The sequence below is a fragment of the Ictidomys tridecemlineatus genome, chromosome 8 (assembly GCF_052094955.1).
Source record: "Ictidomys tridecemlineatus isolate mIctTri1 chromosome 8, mIctTri1.hap1, whole genome shotgun sequence".
In the NCBI taxonomy this organism is placed as follows: Eukaryota; Metazoa; Chordata; class Mammalia; order Rodentia; family Sciuridae; genus Ictidomys; species Ictidomys tridecemlineatus.
In genome coordinates this window covers 155,299,746-155,320,895 of record NC_135484.1, presented here as the reverse complement: position 1 = coordinate 155,320,895, position 21,150 = coordinate 155,299,746, and the positions used below count along the sequence as shown (strand labels likewise).

Sequence of the window (21,150 nt, the reverse complement as noted above, 5' to 3'; positions counted from 1 at the left end):
TAGTTCAGCTATTGTGAATTGAGCTGCTATCAACAATGATGTGGCTGTGTTACTATAGTATGCTCCAGTTCTTTGGGTTTATGCCAAGGAGAGGAATAACTGAGTCAAATGGTAGTTCCATTCCAAGTTTTCTGAGGAATCTCCATGCTGCTTTCTGGAGTGGCTGCACCAATTTTCAATCCCATCAGCAGTGTACAAATGTGCCTTTTTCCCCACACCCTCGCCAACACTTATTGTTAAGGGATCTGCATTCTGGCTGTCTCAGTTAATGACTTGTTTCCCTGGTAATACTGTAATAGCTATCTGTCTAATTAGTGTAAATATTTGTGTATTATGTTGGTGTTAAGCCCTTGGGGCATCATTGGCCTAATCTTTTTTCCTACCCTATGGGGGGGGGGATACAGCCCATATTCAACACTTGTTTAAACAGCATATTTAAATTCCTACTTCAAGTAAATTAATAGGTGTGTGTAAAGTTATGCTATAAACAATAGTAATGACCATATACCATGTATCCTGTGGGGGAAAAATAGGTTCTTCAATTATGTGTTGAAATTCTGTGAGAAATAATTACCAGGGATCACGAAGTAACCAGTGACTTGTTAGTCAGCTTTTTATTGCTGTGATCAAAATACATGATAAGAACAACTTAGAGGAGAAACAGTTTTTGGGGAGCTGATGATTTCAGAGGTTCAGCCTATTGTTCTGGGCATGAGGTGAGGCAGAAGGTCATGGTAGAAGGGTGTGGTGGAGGAAAGCTGTCAGCTCATGGGGGCAGGGAAGCAGAGAGGGAGCACGAGGAGGGCCCTGCTCCTCAAGATATAATCAATCCCCAATCACATGCCCTGAGTGACCTACCTCCTCCTACCATGACCAACCTGCCTACAGTTACCACCTAATAGTCCATTCAAAGATTCAAGTGATCAAATGGATTAATCCACTCATGCAGTTACAGCTCTCTTATTCCAATCTTTTCATCTCTGACCATTGCTATGTTATGGGTCATGTTTCCAGCAAATGAGTTTTTGGGGGGACACTTCATATCTAAATCCTAACAGGACAAATAATAACAAAGGAGGCATACCCTCTGCATTTGCTACCCTCTCCCCACCTGCTATGACAAGAAGTGGGAAGATTAGCATCCTTCATGGAGAATGGAGAGGTAAAATGGATCAATTGCACTGCATGGAGTGATAAGCAGTAGAGTCAATATCCACCCAGTCACTTAGAAGAGTCCACAGAACATTAAGTTAGTGAATGAAAAATGCATGTGTAGAATATACTTTGAGAATAACACTTTTAACCAAAAATACCCATTTGGCTCATTAAGAAGGTTTCCTGCAAGAGTGGATGAAAAGTGAGAGATAGGAACAGGAGGAGTATGTAAAATACTTTCCCCCTCTTCTTCTCTCCTCTCTTTTTCTTTCCTTCCTTTTTGTAGATGTTGTTCCTGGAGAATTAAAGACCTTCAATACCCTATTCCTGAACAAGTAAGTGGCCAGGGCTGAGTGCTTACTCCACAATGGGAGATTGGAACCAAGGACTGCAGCCGCTGACTCGGTAGTAGACAATAAACCCCATCTTTCTTTACCTGATTAGATTAGCTTTTCCCAGAGACCTGCAATGCCAAGTATGGTCCAAACACCTGCCAAAATGAACACCCAAGCAGAGGGTTGTGGGCGTGTAGAGTCAGATGAGAAGTCTGAAATGAGATACAATGTTTGGGTTCACCAGCAGCACTTGGAATCCTTTCCCCACCTCACCAGCATGTTGGATCCCAGGTCTTCATCCTAACCCCTGCTCTGGTGAATATGCCACCCACCCTGGGCCACCAACCTCAGCAGCCCATATTCTTACCCCACTTGATGATGAGGGGCTCCTTCAGGCCTCCATGCTCAGCATGGCAGGAGTACATGGCTTCTTCTCCTCTAGGGACAGTCACATTCACCCAGCACTGACAGGTTCCATTTCCATTCAGCCGACACCCACTGTGGACCAAGGGCAGGGCTTCCTGGCCCCTCCACAAGCTCAGCACATTAGCACAAGGGAAGAAGCACAGGTCTTGGCACTGCAGCACTGTTTCCCAGGAAGAGCTCTGACGGCTGGTCACAGACACTGAAGGAGACTCTGAGAGCAGAGTGAAAGCAGGATGAGTTCCGAGCTCTCCTGTTCCCTGGGCCAGCCTCCTCCCACTTGGAGATGTTAGTTCAGCTTAAGAGACCCAGAAAATACTTGTAGACTGGCCCTGGGCCCTCATCTAGCAATTCAGCCTCAGTCCTTCATGATTCTGGAAACCCTCATGGAAAAGTAGGTGGTGTAGGTTGAAGTATACCCCTCCAAAGTTGTGCAAGTCCTAACTTGCTGCACCTGTGAATGTGATCTCATTGGGAAATAGGCTTTTTGCAGATGATCATGTTAGGATGAGTTAATTAGGGTAGCTTCTAATCTAAACTGACTAGCATCCTTATGAAAAGGGAGATTTTCAACACAGAAACTGGTACAGAGGAAAACATGAAAAGACACAGGGAGGAGGCCTATTCAGGTCAAGGCTTCCAGAAGGTAGGAGAGGGCCCTGGAATAGATCTTCCCTCACAGACCTCAGAAGGAACCAAGCCTGAGGACATCTCCATTTCAGTCTTCCAGTCTCCAGAATTGTGAGATAATAACCATCTCTTATTTAATCTCCCAGTTGGAGGTACTTTGAAACTGTAGCTCCAGAAAATTAACACAGGAAATGCTATGGACTGAATCATGTCCCCCACAAACTTATAAACTAAAACCCTGTCCTCGATGTAATGGTATTTGGAGATAAGGCCTTTGCAAAGTGATTAGGACTCAAAAGAGTTCCTGAGTGACGGGATTCATGCTGATATAAAAAGAGGCAGGAGAGAGAACCATCTATTTTTTTCTTCCTTGCACCCCCATGTGCACCAAGGAGCCTCATGTGAGCACCCAGGAAGAGGCCACTGCCTACAAAGACAGAAGATAGCCCTTAGTAGGAGTTGAGCCAGTAGAACCTGACCTCAGGCTTCCCAACTTCCAGAACTGAAAGGAAATAAAAGTTCTTTTTGAAGCCCCCGAGTGTATGGTGCTTTGCTAAGTTAGCTCCAGGTGAGTGAAATGTCAAAGAGGATGAATCCTGGAGTCTTGAACAGCACAGCATCTGTGCTTCCAGGGAACAGATTTGCTGAAATTCTATGAGCAAAATTCAAACATGTAAATTATTTTTGAGACCTTTTAAGGAATATAATAAGGTGGCAAGAGCTGGGGAATGTCCCCAAACACTGCTGTTTGATAGAACTCTGAGATGATGGGCATCTTCTAACACTGTCAGAACCATGTGAAAAGTGGCTAGTGTGTCAAAGGAACAGCATGCTAAGTTTTACTTGATTTTAACTCATTATGTTAGCAGCTGTGGGACAGCACGAGTCTAAGCTGGACTCTGGCTGGACTCAAGGGGTGGGTGCTGGTGTTGCAGCAGCAGGTGACAGACATTCCAGATGCTTCAGCAAGTCCCCAGGCCCAGAAGTCAGGCTGCTCACCCCACCTCTCCACTAATGTGGGGTCGATGTTATTAATGTGCATTTTATGTTCTTTTCCATAGAGAAGGATCTTTCAAGAACTCTTTTGGTACTTTAAAAATGTAAGATTCTACTGATTATTTGACAAAACTAAATTAACAGCTCTTCTTTAAACTCTCAATTTGCAAAGTTCATTACTGCATTTATTAATTTAAATACTTAAATCATTTTTGATAGGGATTTGCAATTTAATAACATTTTTTAAACTTTTCGATTGTGACTATAAATTTGATATATTAGATTTCTAAAGTGTTTAAATGTTCAATTAACATAACCACCCAAGTGCCTCAGTACCTTTTAAAAGTCTAAGCTCATCCTTCATATGATGAGTCCTAAATATTCTCAAATATTCTAAAAGTGCTTCTAAACTCAGTAAGATATCAAAATAAAAATCACAAGGATAATTGCTATCTCAACTATAACCTTATATCAGTCACAGTCTTTTAATTATCTGAAATACTTAAAATATGAAATATGCATATGTTCTTTCTTAACATAAAATATTAACATAATGGGTTTGATTTACTTTATAACTTATTAGGTTAAATCTACACATCACAAGGTTAAGAGACACTTACCTAAGTGTGTACCCTAAATAGCTGTGAGGCCGTCAGCCTCCCCAGAATAACTTTGGGTCACCTCTCTTGCTTGACTGTGCATAATGACCAGAGATTTTTAGGTCGGGAAATAATTTCTGAAGCTAAAGTACTTAGTACTAATTCTCCTACAATCCAACTGATATGAATTGTGAATCCTGAGTCCCCTAAGTGCCCACTCAGTCTAGAGCAGGAGCCTCTCCAAGGTCAAGTCCCTGGAAGCAACTGAACTCTGCCTAGTGGTCACATTCCTCACAGCTAGCTCAGTGTGAGGTGTGGCTGTGTGACCTCCATCCAGATTCTGCATTCCTGTGGCCTGTCATCTGGCATGAGGTTGTTCTAGTAACAATCTAAGCACAACCTGCAGTCCAATCCACGGTTGCTTAAACACGACAGTAGGAAGGGTGTGCAAGACAGGAGAAGGGAGCTTCACGAATACTCAGAAAGGAGTTAGGAGAAACAAAACCACCATGAGTGACATCCTGTGCCCTGGTCCCCAAAATAACTTAACTTGGAATTTACTGAGGCTGGTGCAGGGAGGAACAGTTGCCTGAGGTGAAGGGGTACTTTTAAATGTATACAATTTACCAGGTTTTGACTCTCTACCTCATCAAAGGAAAACAGGGTACTTTGGTTTTTCATGTTGAATTTCCAGTCAGGAAGCAGATGCCTCATTCAAACTGAAACATGAATTCCATTCCAGGGAGCTGGTGCTGAGACCATGAAGTAAATGTCACTGAGGTCCCTGTTCAGTTTCTTGTGAGTTTGGTCAGGGATTGCTCCTCCCTTTCTTGTCTGCCTCCCCCATGCCCTCAGGCCAATCCCTGCTCTGACAGAACCGAGACCCAGCCACAATGGACCACAGGGCAAGACACTGAGCCACAGTGAATTTCTGATGGACACTGGCTTCCCTCACCTAAAAATGGGGCAAAGGCATGGAGAGTCTCAGGCCAAAGCTAGTCTAACCGATTCCATTAGAGGGATAGTTACCTGATGGCACCAAAGCTTTCTTCCCAGGTCCTGGGTACTTCTGAAGATAGTGCTGACAGTCACCATTGATAAAGGCACCATGATGCTGAGCCAAGTCTCTATCCTTCCTCAAACTCTGTGCCATGCTTTGGGCCTCAGGAGCATCAGCCTTCCAGCAGAGTGTTGCTGGCTGGAATGTGAGGTAGTCCTGTCCCTCGTAGCTGTATTTCCAGAAGCTCTTGAAGTTGCCATTCTCCTTGAGGTCACAGCCCAGAGCCATCTGCAAAATATGAGGCCCTGGTGCCCCAAAGCCCAAAAAGGAGCATAACTTCCTCTGTCTTCTGCAAAATGGAGATGCATTAAGCACAGAAAGAGGACTCTAGGGCAGAGAGGACTACCCCCCTCCCTACCCCCGTGGCAGCAGAGCTGACTCTGATGGTGTCTTGAGACTTTAATATGCTCCTGAGAAACAGGGGCCTAGAGGAGGATGGAGCACCTCACCCTCCTGGAGTCTTGTCCCCACTGACTTTCAGGGCTCATTTTCCTACTCACCAGGCTGCTGGCTGCGCTGCTTCATGTCCCACAGCAACACCAAGGATTCCCTCCCAAAGAGTTTCACATTCTGTACCAACTCTCTCCACTCCATGGAACTTTCCAGCGTCTCCCACAGACCCCAGTGTTGAATGCTCTGGTTCCTACTGTCGAATTTCAGAAAGAGCTGATTGTTCACATATGCAAGGGCCTTCGTCTCAGTATTGTATTTGACCAATGGAGCTATGGTAGTGTAGAGAATGTGGAGGGAAGATGACTCTGAAATCAAGACATGGGTAGTAGCACCACAGAGGGGTCATCTCTGGAGAGCACAAGCCCCACCCAGAGCCACTCAAGGAACTTATGACTCCTGGGAAGCCTGGCTATTTACCAAGGCCCACAGGTCTCCTATGATCCTCTGGCTAGGACACATTTTCTTCAAGGTTATAAACCATGGTAAAATAAATCCTTACTCAAAAGACACAGAGCCAAATGGAGCCTTGGTGCTAATTAGTCCACAAACAAAACAGAAAGAGAGTTACTGAGTAACAGGATCAGAACCTGGCAGCTCCTCTTGGTGATTTACTCCCTCTCAGGAGCCTGTCTGTGCCTGGCTCTTCTTCCCGAGCTTTCACAGAGCTGCTTCCCAAACACTCACTTCATCCCATATACAGCTGCTTTCTTTCTCTTCTTTCTTCTTTCTGTGCCTAATTCATCTCCCACACTTTAACTGATAACCCCCTACAAACAGTTTTCTAATCCAGGGCTTCTCAGTCTCAGCACTGCTAGTATCTGGGGCCAGGTTATGGTTGTGAATGGATTTCTGTGCAATGATTAGCTGCATCTTTGGACCCTAGGCATTAAGTTCTAGTAGCACTTCTCAGCTCTAACAACACAAAATGTCTTCAGAACTTGCTAAATGGCCCTGAGAGGATAAGAGAGAGACTCATCCTGTGTAGAGAGAGACCTGTTCTATGGGGTATTTCCAACCTTGACCTGTACCCTCTTTCTAGACATATAAATTAAACAGCCTATTTGTCTTCTACACAGACTTACCTACTGCATTTTCAGTGCTTCGTTTAAAAAAAAAATCATTTTGCAATTCTGGGGACTGAACAGGGCTTTGCACATGGTAGGCAAGTGCTCTATCACTGAGCCACATCCTCATCCCTCTCCAGTATTTTCAATCAACAGGTTCAGAGGTGCATACTCTCCAGCCTAAGGTAAGAAACTGGACATCCATGGGCCAGATGGGACCTGAAAGTGTATCTGATTTGCCCTAACAGTAAGAGATTAGAATCAAATATTAATATTTTTAAAAGGAAAGAAACTCTAGATTCCTGTTTTTTGTTTGTTTCTTTCTCTAAATAAGATTTTGCATTTCCATACCACTAGTCCAGGAGAGTCTTTTGGCCTCTGAAATGAGAACTCCACGCTGTCTTACTCCTTTTCCCTCTTATGTTCTTCCACGCGGCAACTTCTCCACTGCAGGCATTTTCTTTTCCCCCCTCCCCCATCTAATATACCCTACATATTGGCTCTAGATAAAGGTTTCCAAATCGCAGCTCTGATCCAACAACACTCCAGCTGAGGCCATGTCTGGCCCGCTGTTCTTCATTAGGCATCTCCTCTCTACTGAAGTGTTGCAGATGCCTTAGGTCGACCTCTTCCTGCAGGTGAAGGGCTTTCCAGCTCCCAGATTCTACCTTTGTTCCTCAAAGGTAGTCTCAAATTTGTTCAAGTCTGACTCTTCATTAAGGGGATAAATGGGAAATGAAATACATCTTGCATTTCTGGACCAAGAATCATGCTGGACAATTTGCACAGAAGAGAGATTTAAGATTCTCAACATCTTCTGAAGAACTTATTATTCTATCTGCAAATAGGTATTGAGTATATTATGGGAGTTCACAAAGGTGGATAACTCTGAACCCACAGAAATCAATCAGGTTATGTCGTGAAGATTTCAGTAGCATCCTCAGGGAGGAATAATCCCAATTTCAACTAAGGTTGCTTTTCCATGGACTTCATTCCTGACTCTGCCATGCTATGCAACAAGTGGTAAAAACCAAGCGTGAATTTTTAGCAACACACAGCTTTGAAACTTTGCTAGGAAATTCTTCTTTCTTTTTCATATACCCATTTAAAATAGATAACAGATTGCTGTGCACTTTAGGTCTCCTCTAACCTGGCCCTCCCTGACTCCTCTCAGTCCCCAGATCCCTTCACAGGGTGCCACCTTAACTCGGCCCAGTTCCCTCCCTCCACATAATTCATGATCACACTGAAATTCTCCTCTTGCCCCAACCCATCCTTCATTTCCTGCATTCTACTACGCTGTAGGGACACCTCCTTTGGCTCTATCTCTTCCTGAGCCTTTCCCAACTCTTTCCAAATATGATCCTGACTCTGGTCCAGGCTGGCTCTGTGGCTCCAGCTGTGCCTTGTTGGCTTACCGCTGCCCTTACGTTTAGTTTAGGCACAGGAGACATTCTGCACAGATTCCCACAATTGGAGCTAAAGAACCTCAGAACTTTAAAAAATTATGTTATTTGCTTTATCCTCTAAGGGAAAGAGCAGGGTCCTTGCTGAGAAACAACTGCTGCCTGGAAAATTTCCACACCAGAGGAGCTATTTGAAGTGGGTGGCGTCCAGGGCATCTGAGAAGGTATGGAAAGAACCCTGGGCATCCTAGATGGCAACTCACCTTCTGGGTCTTCCAGACAGGCATAGCTCTGTGAAGAGCCAAGAAAGGAGAAGAGGAGAAGCAGTGGAAGCCATGTCATAGTGCAGTTGAGAATTCCCTGCTGGGAGCTGGGTAAGTCAAGTAAAATTTTTGACAGGCAGGGACCTGCAGGTCTGCTGCTGGTATCCAGGCTGCTGTGCTCTTGTACAAACTGTGAAGCAGGAGAAATCAAAATGGTGCCCACAGACTGTTAGGTCCCTATACATTAGTAACTCCATTTTGGTTCTGGGACTCAGAACTAAAACTTATAAACAACCAAGAAAAAGAAACTTAAGATACCCTGTTCCTATAACCCCTCCCCTACAGGGTCTCTAAATACAAAGATCTATCCTTACCCAGCCACCTGCACCCAAGGTCATTTCCAGATTGCTCCTGTTCCTTGTTTTAAAAAGATGTAAAAATCTCTATTGAAGTGACTGTGCCTGGCAGAAGGACAGCCTAGTGGATACTCTCTGCTAATAAACCTTTGCTTGAACTCAAAGATGTGTCTCTCCTGGATATTTGCACCAGCTACCCTAACATAGACCAAGAAGCATCAGCATCTGGGAGTCTGTCATACATTCACGTTCCCAGGATGCATCCCAAACCGACTGAAATACAGAGAGTAGGAGAGTTTAAGCAAGTTGGTGGGTAAAGATGCTTCCTTGTGATGCACCACTGAGCTAGCAGTGGAAAGAGAAAGAATGGTAAGAGAAAGCATCTTGGCACATCAGCAAGAAGGAATGAAAAATAGCAAGAACAGAAATGTGGATAAAATAACTATTCCTTCTCTTTTTATGAGGTGTCTAAATCATACCTGATCACTCACACAGAACTATAATGCTCTGGTGCCCCAGAAGATAACATAATTCCTGGAATGCAAGTTTTTGTGAGTCATATAGGTTAGTTTCATCCCCCCAGAAAAGATAAACTGGAGTCCTAATTCCTCATCTTTCTGGGTATAAACTTATTTGTAAATAGGTCCTTTGCTGAATAAAGTTAAAAATGAAGTCATTACAGTGGGTCTTAATCCAACATAACTGATGTCTTTATAAAAAGGTGAGATTTGAACATGGTGACGAACACACACAGAGGGAAGAAGATGTAAAATATGGGGGAAGACAGTCAGGGCCAAGCCCAGGTGTGATGGCAAAACCAGACCCGCTTGTGAAATGAAATTACAAAAACCTTATGGTAAGAAACCAAGGCCTGGGAAAGGAATTAGTTCCACTCCCCTCTAGGAAGTCTAATTAACTTCGGGTCCCTACCTTTTGGGTTGTAAATATCTGCCCTGGGATTCTGACTACTTCCCCTTGAAATATAATAGATGCCTGTGAAAAGAGCCCTTTCTTCTTACCTGTTTCTGTCAGCATGCTTCATTTAGAGACCCTGCACAAGGCCTTCAGCCACACAGATTAGGATTTTTTTTTTTTTTTTAAGAGGAAAAAGCCCCAGTGATAGGATGGGTCTAAGATGACATCAAACAATTTATAAGATTATGAGAAACTGTGGGTCAGGGCTCAGGATTTGTAGTTTTGGGGGTTTTGGGGAGGCCTGTTGGTGTAAATAAAGTTTGGAGTTCTCCTCCTCTCCCAGTGCTGCTGGCTGCTTGTTGATACTTTGTTTCCCGCAATATTTCGGTTCCCTGACTGGGAAGTGACAATCATGCTGGCCCTTTGTGCCCCTCAAGTCGAAGGAGATGGTGACACCGGATAGTTTGGGATTTCCTTTACCTGGGGGACCTGTTCCTTCCCAGCAGCCATTGCCACCTACTCCTTGGAGAGTTGGACCAATAGCTGCACAATCATCAGGATACAGGTAAAATCCTGGGATCTGGGACCTTGGTCAGGCCTGTCTCTAGGACAGAAGGGGAGCATGATCACATCCCAGGCCACTTGAGGCCACTTGAATGGGCCATCGGTTGTGTCAGGTGGGTGACAGTGACTTAGGAACAAAGCACCAGACAACTCATGCGAACATAAATCAGGCTCTGATGGAAACGCCTGTCAATCAGTGGGATCTCCTGGCCAATCTTGGATTTCAGCTAGATCCCCCCCCCCCACCAACTCCAGCGAGACAAGGGACTCTAAAAACACCTTTTGCTGTCCCAAACCCTTCCCTTCCTGCTGTAAGCCCCATAGAATTCCAATCCAGTCATGCTCCCACCGGTTTCTCCTGAGACCCCAGTCCTGTCCACTCTGTCTGATCCAGTTCTTCCCTGGGAGTGAGTCTCAATAAAGCCTCTTTCATCTGTCTTTTCAAATCGGCCTCCTGATTGCTGCCCGTTGCCTGACCTCATATCTGGTGCCAAGACCCGGGATGGATTTGGGGGGCTTCTCCTGCAGGGGACTGAAGTCCATCCCTTCTCCCTTGAAACAGGGACATGTCTAAGCTGCTCTTTCCCTCTGCCTTCATCCGGCCGCCAGGAGTGGGGTAAGTCCCCGTTTCCCGGATCTGCCAGCCCCTTTCCGACGGTGGGGTCCATCCTAAGTCGCACGAGTGCCCTGGACCCTGCCCGTTCAAGGCCCGGGCACTGTGGCGAGGTCCCAGTTCCAGGGGGAGCCATTCCCTCTCTGGGCCCGGAGGCCGCAGGGACGCCTCCACCGGCCCTGGCCCTGGTTCCTCAGGTGGGGGCGGGCGGAACTGGGGTCTCACCCGCGAGGGTGCCCGAAGGTCGTGGGAAACACGGAGTCCTCTCCTGAGACCTCAGATACACGGGTCACAGCGCCCCAGAGGGGCTTCTGATTGTAACCCCACTGAGCCCGACGGTCTCGTCGCCGAAGTGGGCAAAGCGTCCGGGCTTAGCGGTTCGCCCGCCCTGCCCTCCGCCTGCCCGGCCCACGGCCAACGTTTTCCTCGCCGGGGACCCTCTTTCCCACTGTTTCTTCCTCGTTCTCAGATTCGGAGCTTCTCTCAGCCTCACCTTCCAGTCCTCCCCTCCCGCGGACCGCGTCTCCCCCCTGCAGCCGCCGCCGCCGCCGCCCCGTCGGCCCCTCCCCGCCCGGACCTCCCGGTCGGCCCCTCCTCGTCTGCACGTCCCCGTCGGCCCCTCCTGGTCTGCCCCTCCCGGCACGTTTCCGGTCTGCTGGGCCACCGACCCTCACGCGTGCCCCCAGTCACTGGCTCCCCGGCGCCTCGCGCTCGTCTCAGTCTGCCGCTGGGGTTCCGTCGGGCGGGCAGAAGGTCCCACCTGGCTGCGAGCAGGTGGGAAGAGTCGGGCCGGTTGTGCCAGCGGGGTCTGGGGATCCCTGGGAGCCGCCTCCCCTTTCTCCTGCGGACACAGCTCCTGCTGCTCCACTCACCTCTCCCACTGATGAACCCTCACCTCTCCTATGAGTCACCTTGGCACCATCCCTGTGTGGCTGCTTCTGCAGGAACCAAGGATGCTGGAGATGGGAGGCCCTGCAGCCTTCCACGCAGATTCCAAAGGAACGCCTGGGAGGCCAGGCACGGTGGCGCAGGGTTGAAGTCCCTGCAGTTTGCCCCTAAGAGGATGCTGCGTGAAGCTGTGGAGGGGACGCCGAATGAAAACCCCAGAAAATGGGATAGGAATAATGTAACCTGTCTCCTGAGAAAAGCTTCTGGTTGAGGAGAAAGCCAGGCTAAAGCCAGTCCATAAGCATTGACCCTGAAAGGCCAAAGGGCTGGGCTGCCCCAGCCCTTGGGAGCTAACATCTCAAAACTGTAGAAGGAGTTAGAGGTGAAATTATGAGACCGGTTTTCTCACCCGGGTTTCAGTCTATTTTGGCCCATTCCTTTCTCTTAGGCCTCTATGCATTCCTTTTGGAATGAGAATGCTTATTTTATGTCAGTGTCTATTGCATATATGTAATTTGCTTCAGAGTTTTATGGGAGCTCACAGGCAAAAATTTGTCCTGAGTCTCAGCTGAAACTGTACTTTGGACAGTGCTGAAACTTAGATCCCTGGAGCTCTTCCAGACAGACCAAATGCATTGTGCACTGTGAAATGGACATGATCTTTGGGGAACTGGAATGAAATGTTATGGTTTGGATAGGGTGTGTCCCCCCAAAGCTCCTGTTGATGAGCAAATAAATATTCAGAGGTTAAATGAGTAGATTACTAGAACTGTAACCTAATCAGTCCATTTTAGGTTGAATGGACTGACTGGGTAGCAGCTTTAGGAGGTGACGCATGGCTGGGGGAAGTGGGTTGACGGTTGTGTGCCCTGGAAGGGTACATCTTATCTGTGGCCTTTTTCTTCTGCCTGTCCCCTCACCGTGCCCCTCTGTTTCTTGAGCCTTTTCCCTTAACTGGCCCCCACCCCAGGATGTGTTGCATCACCTGGTGCAGAGCGACGAGATTGGCTGTCTATGGACTTAACCCTTTGAAATCGTGAGCCCCAAATAACATTTCCTTCCTCTACTTTGCTCTTGTTAGGTATTTTGGTCACAGCAATGTAGAATTAACTAAAACATTGTGTATGATATTTCTGGTTTGGCAAAATACCAGGTGTTACCGGCACTGGTTGGCCAAAATATTAGTTGTTCAATAGATTATGAAATTCAATAGATTTGGAAAGTGAGCCTAAGCACAAAATGTCTAGACTGCATTTTAGCCGAGTGCTAAGAGGTTTATAATAAATTCTATTTAAAATGTATTGCCAGAATTCTTAAACTCAAGAAATTTAATTTTATTTGTTATTTCTTTCCTTTTTGCAGGCCTGAGACCAGCCAAGAGAAATAGAAGATTATATAAAAATGGCTAATAACCTATTTATGGATTATCTTTTGCAGATTTCTATACTGGCATCTTTTTTAAATGACCTAAACATTGCGAAGATTTTTTGTTGATGCTGCTGTTATTTTAAATTGAGCATAAATCCTGTTAGTACTTTAAATTAGCTATCAGTGTATCTATAACCTTCATTCAGTAACCTAAATGTTGTATGCATTTCCAGAATATTGGTTGTTACATTCTTTATATTTGATATAAGAGAAAATTGACATTTGCTGAGTTTTTAGTCTGTAGCTTTTAAAAGCTACAGACTAGTGAGGGGGTGGGGGGTGGGGGAGGGGAATCAGGAATTGAACGCAGAGTCACTTGACTTCTGAGCCATATCCCCAGCCCTATTTTGAATTTTATTTAGAGACAGAGTCTCACTGAGTTGTTTAGTGCCTCATATTTGCTGATGCTGACTCTGAACTCGTGATCTTCCTGCCCGAGTCTTCTAAGCTGCTGGGCTCCTGGCTTAAAATAACTTTTTTTTTTTTTTTGTAGTTGTAGTTGGACACAATATCTTTATTTTATTTTCATGTGGTGCTGAGGATCAAACCCAGCACCCAACACATGCTAGGCAAGTGCTCTACCGCTGAGCCACAACCGCAGGCCTTTAAAATAAGTTTTTAAATGCATTTGTTGGTAGGATTTAGAAATTTGCCAATGCCCAAAGTTATGATTGATACCAAAATCTGACATTGCTAATAAGGGGAGCTTAAATGGCCAAAACAATGTGACAGTCCCATATTTATCTTTCATAACAAAATTTGAATATGTTCTGGCTAAAGACAGTCTACTTAAGGGAAAATATTTTAGGTAAAAAGGATTCTATATGAGATTTATACCTAACTAAGTTGGCTATAAATAAAAAAGTTATTACAGAGCTTTCTAAATCAAGAATAATACACATATGTGAAACCAGAATCTAGTACTTGATATTTAAAAACACAAAGATTTCTTAAAGTATTGCTCTGTTCTTAGCAAAATTTATGAAGAACTAGCATTAAAAAAGATTTTGTTTTATTAATTAATAAATTATAATTATATCTATATTGTAATTATTAATTAATTAATTGTAATGATAATTGCCTATGAATTCTGCTAATTTTATTGGGTTTTGATTACTTAAAAAATTATGTCCTCCTGGGCACAGTGGCGCACACCTGTAATCCCAGTGGCTCAGAAGGCTGAGACAGGAAGATTGTGAGTTCAATGCCAGTCTCAGCAAAAGCGAGACACTAAGAAACAGTGAGACCCTGTCTCTAAATTAAACACAAAATAGGGCTGGGGATGTGGCTCAGTGGTCGAGTGACCCTGAGTTCAATCTCCAGTATCCTCCCCCCCTCCCCGCAAAAAGTCCTTCAAGAGTTAGAGTTTATTCAAACTTTATTTGTTCTACAATAATCATCATAATTTTCACCCTCCATTCTCTATTTGTTCTAAAATCTCCTTCTGTTTTAATGAGTTTCTGTTTTTACAATAATGTGATTTTTTTAATACCAATATTCTAAAGATTTAGAAATCTGTTAGTCTTGAGGTAATGCTATAAATCATTATTATCTTAACATATTTTAGCCATAATTAAATTATTTTGCAAAGCTACTAAGTTCTCTCTGTAATAATGACAGCTCATATATTGTTGGTGGTCATTTTAGATAACATGAGCCATTTCTCTGTAGTTGTGGGTGGTGGCATGTTTGAGAGTGGGGGAGGGCCGACCACCCTTCCTTACATATAGAATTCTGAGGAGGCTCCTGAGATCCAGGTGCCCAGCAGAGATCAGCATCTGCCTGTCCCTAGGGGTGTGTTGGTCTCATCTGTCCACATCAGACACCCTGCACCTGACTCCTAAAGCCAGATTAGAGCTAAACCCTGGGGGCAGAACTCCCTGTTCAGAAGCAGCAGCCCCACCCTGGGAGTGCATCTAACTAGTCTGTTGTCTAACTAGTAGTGTAAGAGGACGCTCCTTCCCATTCTGTGCTACCTTAACCTGGTGGGAAGGGAAGCCCAGTGCCTTCTCAACCAGCTCAGTTCCAGGCTCTCCAACTGGTGGCTGGAGAGAAAAGCCAAGAGGAAGGCGACATCCCCAGCCCTGGCTTCCTCTGAGGGGCCACAGCCCAGGAAGGAGGAGGCAGTGAGGCAGCTGGGCCCACACAGACACGGTTGCTCCTTGCTCCGTGTCCACAGTTTGCACCGCCTCAGTGGAGAAAATCATTATTTTTAAAATTAAAATTGTTTTAATTCTCCTCCCACCCCACCTATCTTGTGTGTGTGTGTGTGTGTGTGTGTGTATGTGTGTACACGTGTGTGCTTACTGTGTTTATTGGTTCATGGAAACACACACACACACACATACACACACACACTTGTTTCTTTTTTTCATTTTCATTTTTCTTCTCATTTGCTATTTCACTTTGTTTTGTTTTTTGACGGTCAGGGTTTCTGTGCGCTTTTGTTTTCGCCTTTCTCTGTCTCCTTTCCTTTTTTTCCCCCTCTTTTTCTTTCCTTTTAAGTTTTTTCTCCTCCTTCCTTATGGCTACAGTTGCTTCCTCTCTTCTACTTTTTCTCTGTTCACATTTAGAATATTCTAAATTTTCTTTTGCCTTCCCACCTCCTATCTTTTAATGAACTATCATTTTGTCATCTGACTATTCAGTTTATGCTATTCTACCCGTCCCCCCACCCTTCACCTTGCTGTGGCTGAGTGCATACTTGATTCCTGCCTCTAGTGCTAGATCTAGTTCACCACTGTCCTTGTTGCTGTTGTCAGTGGCTGACCCTCCTCTCCTGTTGTGTGGTGATGATCATTATGGATGTCTTATTTAAATGCTGTGTGTTGTTTCCTGCTGTGATTTTTTGTTTTTTGTTTTTTCCTCCTTTTCTGTGAGGTGCTTGGAGTGTAAAAATGGAACCACCACATAACCCATGTGTACCACTGCTCCGTATTTACCTGAAGAATAGTCATCTTACTACAGTGACCCCTACACACCATGTTTATAGCAGCACAATTCAATAGCCATGTTATGCAACCAGCCCAGTGGATGAATGGGTAAAGAAAATGTGGTATATGTTTAAGTCAGCTTTTTTGTTGCTGCTGTGACTAAAGGACTCAACCAACACAATTGTAGGCGATAAAAGGTTTATTTGAGGACTCCCAGTTTCAGAGGTCTTAGTCCACAGAAGGCCAGCTCCATTTCTCAGAGCTGCAGATGAGGCTGAACTCCAGGGCGCTGTGTGTGAGGGAGGCAGCTCACATGGTGATGATGAGGAAGCAGGAAAACTCCACTCCCAAGTACAAATATACACCCAAAGCCACCACCCAATCCCCACCTCCTCCAGCCACACCCACCACTTCAGTCACCACTCAGTCAATCCCTATCAGGAGATTAAATCTCTGTTTGTTGAGACTCTCACAACCCCTCAATTCTCCTCAGAAACTTCCTGTGTTATCTCACGTGTGAGCTTTTGGGGGACATCTCACATCCAAACCATCACAGTGTATATACACGATGGCGTTTTATTCAGCCAATAAGAAAAATGAAGTTATGTCATTTTCAGGAAAATGCACGGAACCAGAGGCTGTTATGTTCAGCGAAAAAAAGTCAAACTCAGAAAGTCCAGGTTCAGATGTTTTCTCTACTGTGTACAAGCCAGAAAGGAAAAAGGAAAAAGAAAAGAAAAGGAAAAAAAAAAAAAGACAGTGGTGGATATCACCGCAATAGAAGGAAGACCAGCAGAAAATGGGAGCGAGAACCAGGGGAGGAAGGAGGGGGGAGAGGGGAGGGAGAGGGGAGGGAGGAAGGGAGGGAGGAGGGGAAGGAGAGGGGAAGTGCTCGGGAATAAAATTGACCAAAGTGTGTTGTTACACTGTGTGCATGTGCAAATATGTAACTATGAATTGCAATACTATATATAATTAATTATAATGCACTAAAAAAGAAGAAAAAGGAGGAGGAGGAGGAAGAGGAGGAAAGGAAAAAGCACCTGACATAGTCTTAAAAAAAAAAAAAGAATCTTGACAGTGAACTTATAGGTAAGCTTGACTAAGAACCAATTTTTCTAAAACGTCTGTTGCTTAAAATTGTCTAAAAAGGGGTCTTCTGAGACTGAGTGCCAAACAGTCTGTATCCTCTGATGTGGTCTAATCAGATTAAAGAACAGGATGAAGCTCCCACGGTGAAAGTGTTTGTCAAATAATCAGTACTATCTTCAGGGGAAATGGTTCAGAGATGGGGTGTGTGGGGAGGTGGGGGGATTACTTGAGGTCACTTGTCAAACCCTCCAAAATGAACAGCAGAAGGTTATGAAAAGAGAGTTCTTGCATGAAGATCACTGAAGACCTTCCCCTAGGCAGACCTATAAAATATTTCAGACCTTGCCTCCTTCAGAATTGAGCTTCTGGCTTCTGTGCCCGAGTTACTAAGTGGAATCTACACACCAAGGCAGCAATAAACTGCCAGGGAGAGGGCAGGCGCCCCAGTTCCCAGACTGAGGGATGAGCCACACAGCAGGGACTGGTCACAGAGCCCTGTTGGAATGACAAGCTCTGCATTGCCCATAGCTCCTGGAGACATAGGCTGCCCCTGGTCCTGAGGGCCATGGGGGAAACTGAGTCTGGTGTGTTTCACATAACAAAGCCTAGCTAAATCTGCAAAAGTATGCTTCCTGCCCTGTGTCCCTCTGTGCCCCTCTCCCCTTTTAAAGCTCCTACACCTGTGAGCTTTGAGACAAAAAGTTCTCTATCTTCTCATTGTCTCTTGCCAACCTGCCCACTGAGCCTTGGTGGAGCACCAGGAGATGTAGTTTTTCTTTCTCGGTTTCCAAATGGTGACATTTAAAATTAAACTGAATTGTCCAGCGCAGTGTGTGGCATTGAATGAAGGCTCAGCTAGTGTTTATTACATATCCTGATACCACACTCCTAATGTGGAAGCAACTCTCATCTGAGGACATTGTCCTCTAGGAGACAAACTGCCCACTGGGAGGTTAGTTATCTCATTGTTAAAATAAAGAAATAGCAAACAAACACATTCAGTCTTTGCAATTCTTTGGTTTTATTTGTTACTCCCATTTAAGGTGCAATTGAAGCGCTTCTTGGCTTCTTTGTGGGACTGTTTCTGCTCCCAGAATTTGGTAAAACTGGCCATTTCCTCCTTTCTTCTGACTCTACCTATAGTGACAAGCAAAACATTACTGCTCATTTTTCCCCCTGACTTTCCTGTTTTCTGAGAACTGTATACTCTGCAAGAGTAGGTATTTCCGTTGCATAATAGTTGTTTGAGGAAGGGAAGGAATCGATGCAGGTCATTCGACAATTTCTTCCTCTTAAGGCAGGAGCTCACTCTGGAGACCTTGGGAGCAGCCCCTGTGCTGGATTCTCCAAGGGCTCTTTGGTCTCCCAGCTTGTCAATACTCTCATGGCTAATTGAGTGCAGAAATGATTTCTGACCATCAAAATGTTCTGTGTGTGAGTTTTAGGATCTGCTGAGTAATAACAATGCCAAGTTAAAGATTAGCCAGGTGGCCTGATCCTCAGCGCCCCACCTGAAGTTCAATGTGGCGCTCCACCTAGGGTCTACTAGCCCCAACAACATCCAGCTCTGCCAATGCCTTTGGGCAGGGAAAGATGGAAGCCAGGGCACATCTGTTTTTAAATTGTTATTCCTCATGGTCACCATCATTCTTGATTCAACTCAATCCTGAATTTCATAACTTTCTCCCCAGTGGGCAAGAGCCAGGTTTGGAGTTGCCTTCCTTGCAGGGAAGTGTTTTCTTCTATCTTCCTCTCCATCACAGTCATTTAACTTTAAAATAAAAACTGATTTAATGTTTTAAAGATTTTCCTTTAAGACTATTTTTAACATCTACCTTGGGTAAAATTAACTATTTCTTTCTCCATGTCCACTTGGACCTTTTTCATAGCCATTGTTACCTGTCTTTTGCTAGTTGCCTCCTCTCTGTCCCCTAACAAGAGGGAAGCTGTTTTAGTCTCTGTCCTCTGAGCCCAGCACAGTGCTGGGTTTAGTGAAGGTGCTGATGGAGCCTTTGTAAAGTGAATCAGCATGACTTCTCTAGGCCACTCAGACAAGAGCCCAAGGCACTGAATTTGTTCCTCCCAGGTTCTTTCCTGCTTGTGGAATCACTGTGGCTTCAAGACTTCCCAGTGACTCAGAATTACTGTCAATTGGGGATAATGTCTGTGCACTGAAAAGAATGGAAAACTAAGGGCATAGCTATAGCTGGAGAGGAATAATTATCTAAAGTCAGGAGAAATCCAACTAGTCTAAACACACACTCCTGCTCTGCACCGCCATCTAGTGTCCAGCAGAACAAACAGCGTTCACATTGTAAATGCCTGGGATTGTGAGAGGGAAGATGTGAAGTCCACCCAGGTTATATCTGCAGGGGTGAAAATACCTCCACCGAAAATGTACTAAATAGATTAGCAAGAAGTTAATAGTCTAACAAAATAAGTGGTGTATTTTAATTTTATTCACTGCATAAATAGAAATACAAGTCTTATCCAGTAAGTCTTTGGTTCACTTAGTATTTTAACACATTTGTGTGTATGGGTGTGTATGGATGTGTGTGTAGGGTATCTCAACCATAGTCAGTCTGCAGCGATGTCTCAGAGAAGTCTCTCAATCCCCATTTCTTTATTGGTGACCGTGGCGGTGACTGTAAATGGTAGCTGTCATGTAGGATGTAGGTAACTGAAGTGAAAACATTTGCATATAATGCCTGGTGCAAGGGAAAGTGTTAAAAGAATTTATCTTTATTAGTATTACATACAGAAATGTGCCATTAGTTGTATACAAGAGTCTGTGTACAATATTTTAAAATAATTTTGCTTTATTTTCTATGTATGTACTTATACTTAAAATATGCTAGGTACTAACTGTTCTAGGAACTATGTAATTATTAGCTCACTAATTTTCATTACAACCTGTGAAACAGGTAGCAGTATTATTGCCATTTTACTTATGTAGACTTTCAACACATGAAGTAGTGGATATCATACATATAACATATGTAAATAAATATTTTCAGAGGCCTTGCCAATTTTTAGGGGATTTGACATTTAAAACTTTGAGAATCATGATCTTTAAAAAATTTTGTACTGAGGATTAAATGAAGGGGTGTTTTAACACTGAACTGCATCCTCAGCCCTTTTTAACATTTTTCTAAATTTTGAGACAGGCACTCACTAAGTTTCTGAGGTTATCCTTGAACTTTCAATCCTTCTGCCTCAGCCTCTATACTTGCCAGGATCATGGACATGTACCCCAGAGCTCCTTTGAGAATCACTCGTCTAAACTATGCTTCTGTATCTTATTTTCCCAACTGGATTGGAAAATATTAGAAAGAAAATGTTTAACCGGTACATTGACATTTTTGCTTTCTTACTCTTCTGTTCTCAATGGCTGTGTTTTCCCCCATCACACTGTAGGATGGTTAATGCTTGTCTGTGCCAGTCCCTTCAGGCATGCATCCTTGAAAGGAGAGAAATACTTGGTTGATCTTGACTTCTATTCACTCTTGGTATGCTGTGCTTAAACAAGAGTTCACTCAGTATGTGAAATGCTAATGCACGGCAGACCAATGGACACGGTTAAAATAATATTGTCCTAACAAATCTTGCAATATATATATGTCCATGTTTTCTGCAAGATAATCATTATATGAAATTATGTACTTTGATTTAGGTTATTGTTTATATATTATATGTGTATCTTATATAAATGTTATATATTATATGTGTTATGTTTGCATCTTGTGCCATATAATCGACCTCATTTTAGGCCTAGATTGAGAGGGTATAAAAATGTATATTCTCATGGTTGACAAATCCTTATCTTTTGAGGGTAGATTTGACTTGGAAAAAAATTGAAGCATAAGGTGGCTAGTGATGATTTTGTTTCCCATGTCACATAGTTCCAATGGCAATTTCAAAATGTTAGGTAACTACACTTTGCAATGTATTTTTCCTTTTGTAATACTTTCTATGTA

The 21,150-nt window shown here is 44.1% G+C and overlaps 1 protein-coding gene across 1 annotated transcript; it reads right to left on the bottom strand.

Moving 5' to 3' along the window:
- Positions 1–588: 588 nt before the first annotated feature.
- Positions 589–11,444, bottom strand: LOC120889226 (zinc-alpha-2-glycoprotein-like). The gene is made up of 6 exons (XM_040283646.2): positions 11,326–11,444; positions 8,385–8,574; positions 5,699–5,956; positions 5,168–5,443; positions 1,858–2,127; positions 589–1,702 (listed from the first exon to the last, which is right to left on the bottom strand). The coding sequence occupies exons 2-6, from the start codon at positions 8,461–8,463 to the stop codon at positions 1,596–1,598; spliced, it is 990 nt and encodes a 329-aa protein (XP_040139580.2). The 5' UTR covers positions 8,464–8,574; positions 11,326–11,444; the 3' UTR covers positions 589–1,595.
- Positions 11,445–21,150: the final 9,706 nt, after the last annotated feature.

What these genes read in the sequence shown, in the direction of transcription:
- LOC120889226 (XM_040283646.2), bottom strand. Translation starts at nt 8,463, where the DNA reads ATGACATGGCTTCCACTGCTTCTCCTCTTCTCCTTTCTTGGCTCTTCA. An exon ending in CTGTCTGGAAGACCCAGAAG is followed by an intron (nt 5,957 to 8,384) that starts GTGAGTTGCCAT and finishes TCTTGATTTCAG; the next exon opens with AGTCATCTTCCCTCCACATT. An exon ending in GAAAGCTTTGGTGCCATCAG is followed by an intron (nt 2,128 to 5,167) that starts GTAACTATCCCT and finishes CTCTGCTCTCAG; the next exon opens with AGTCTCCTTCAGTGTCTGTG.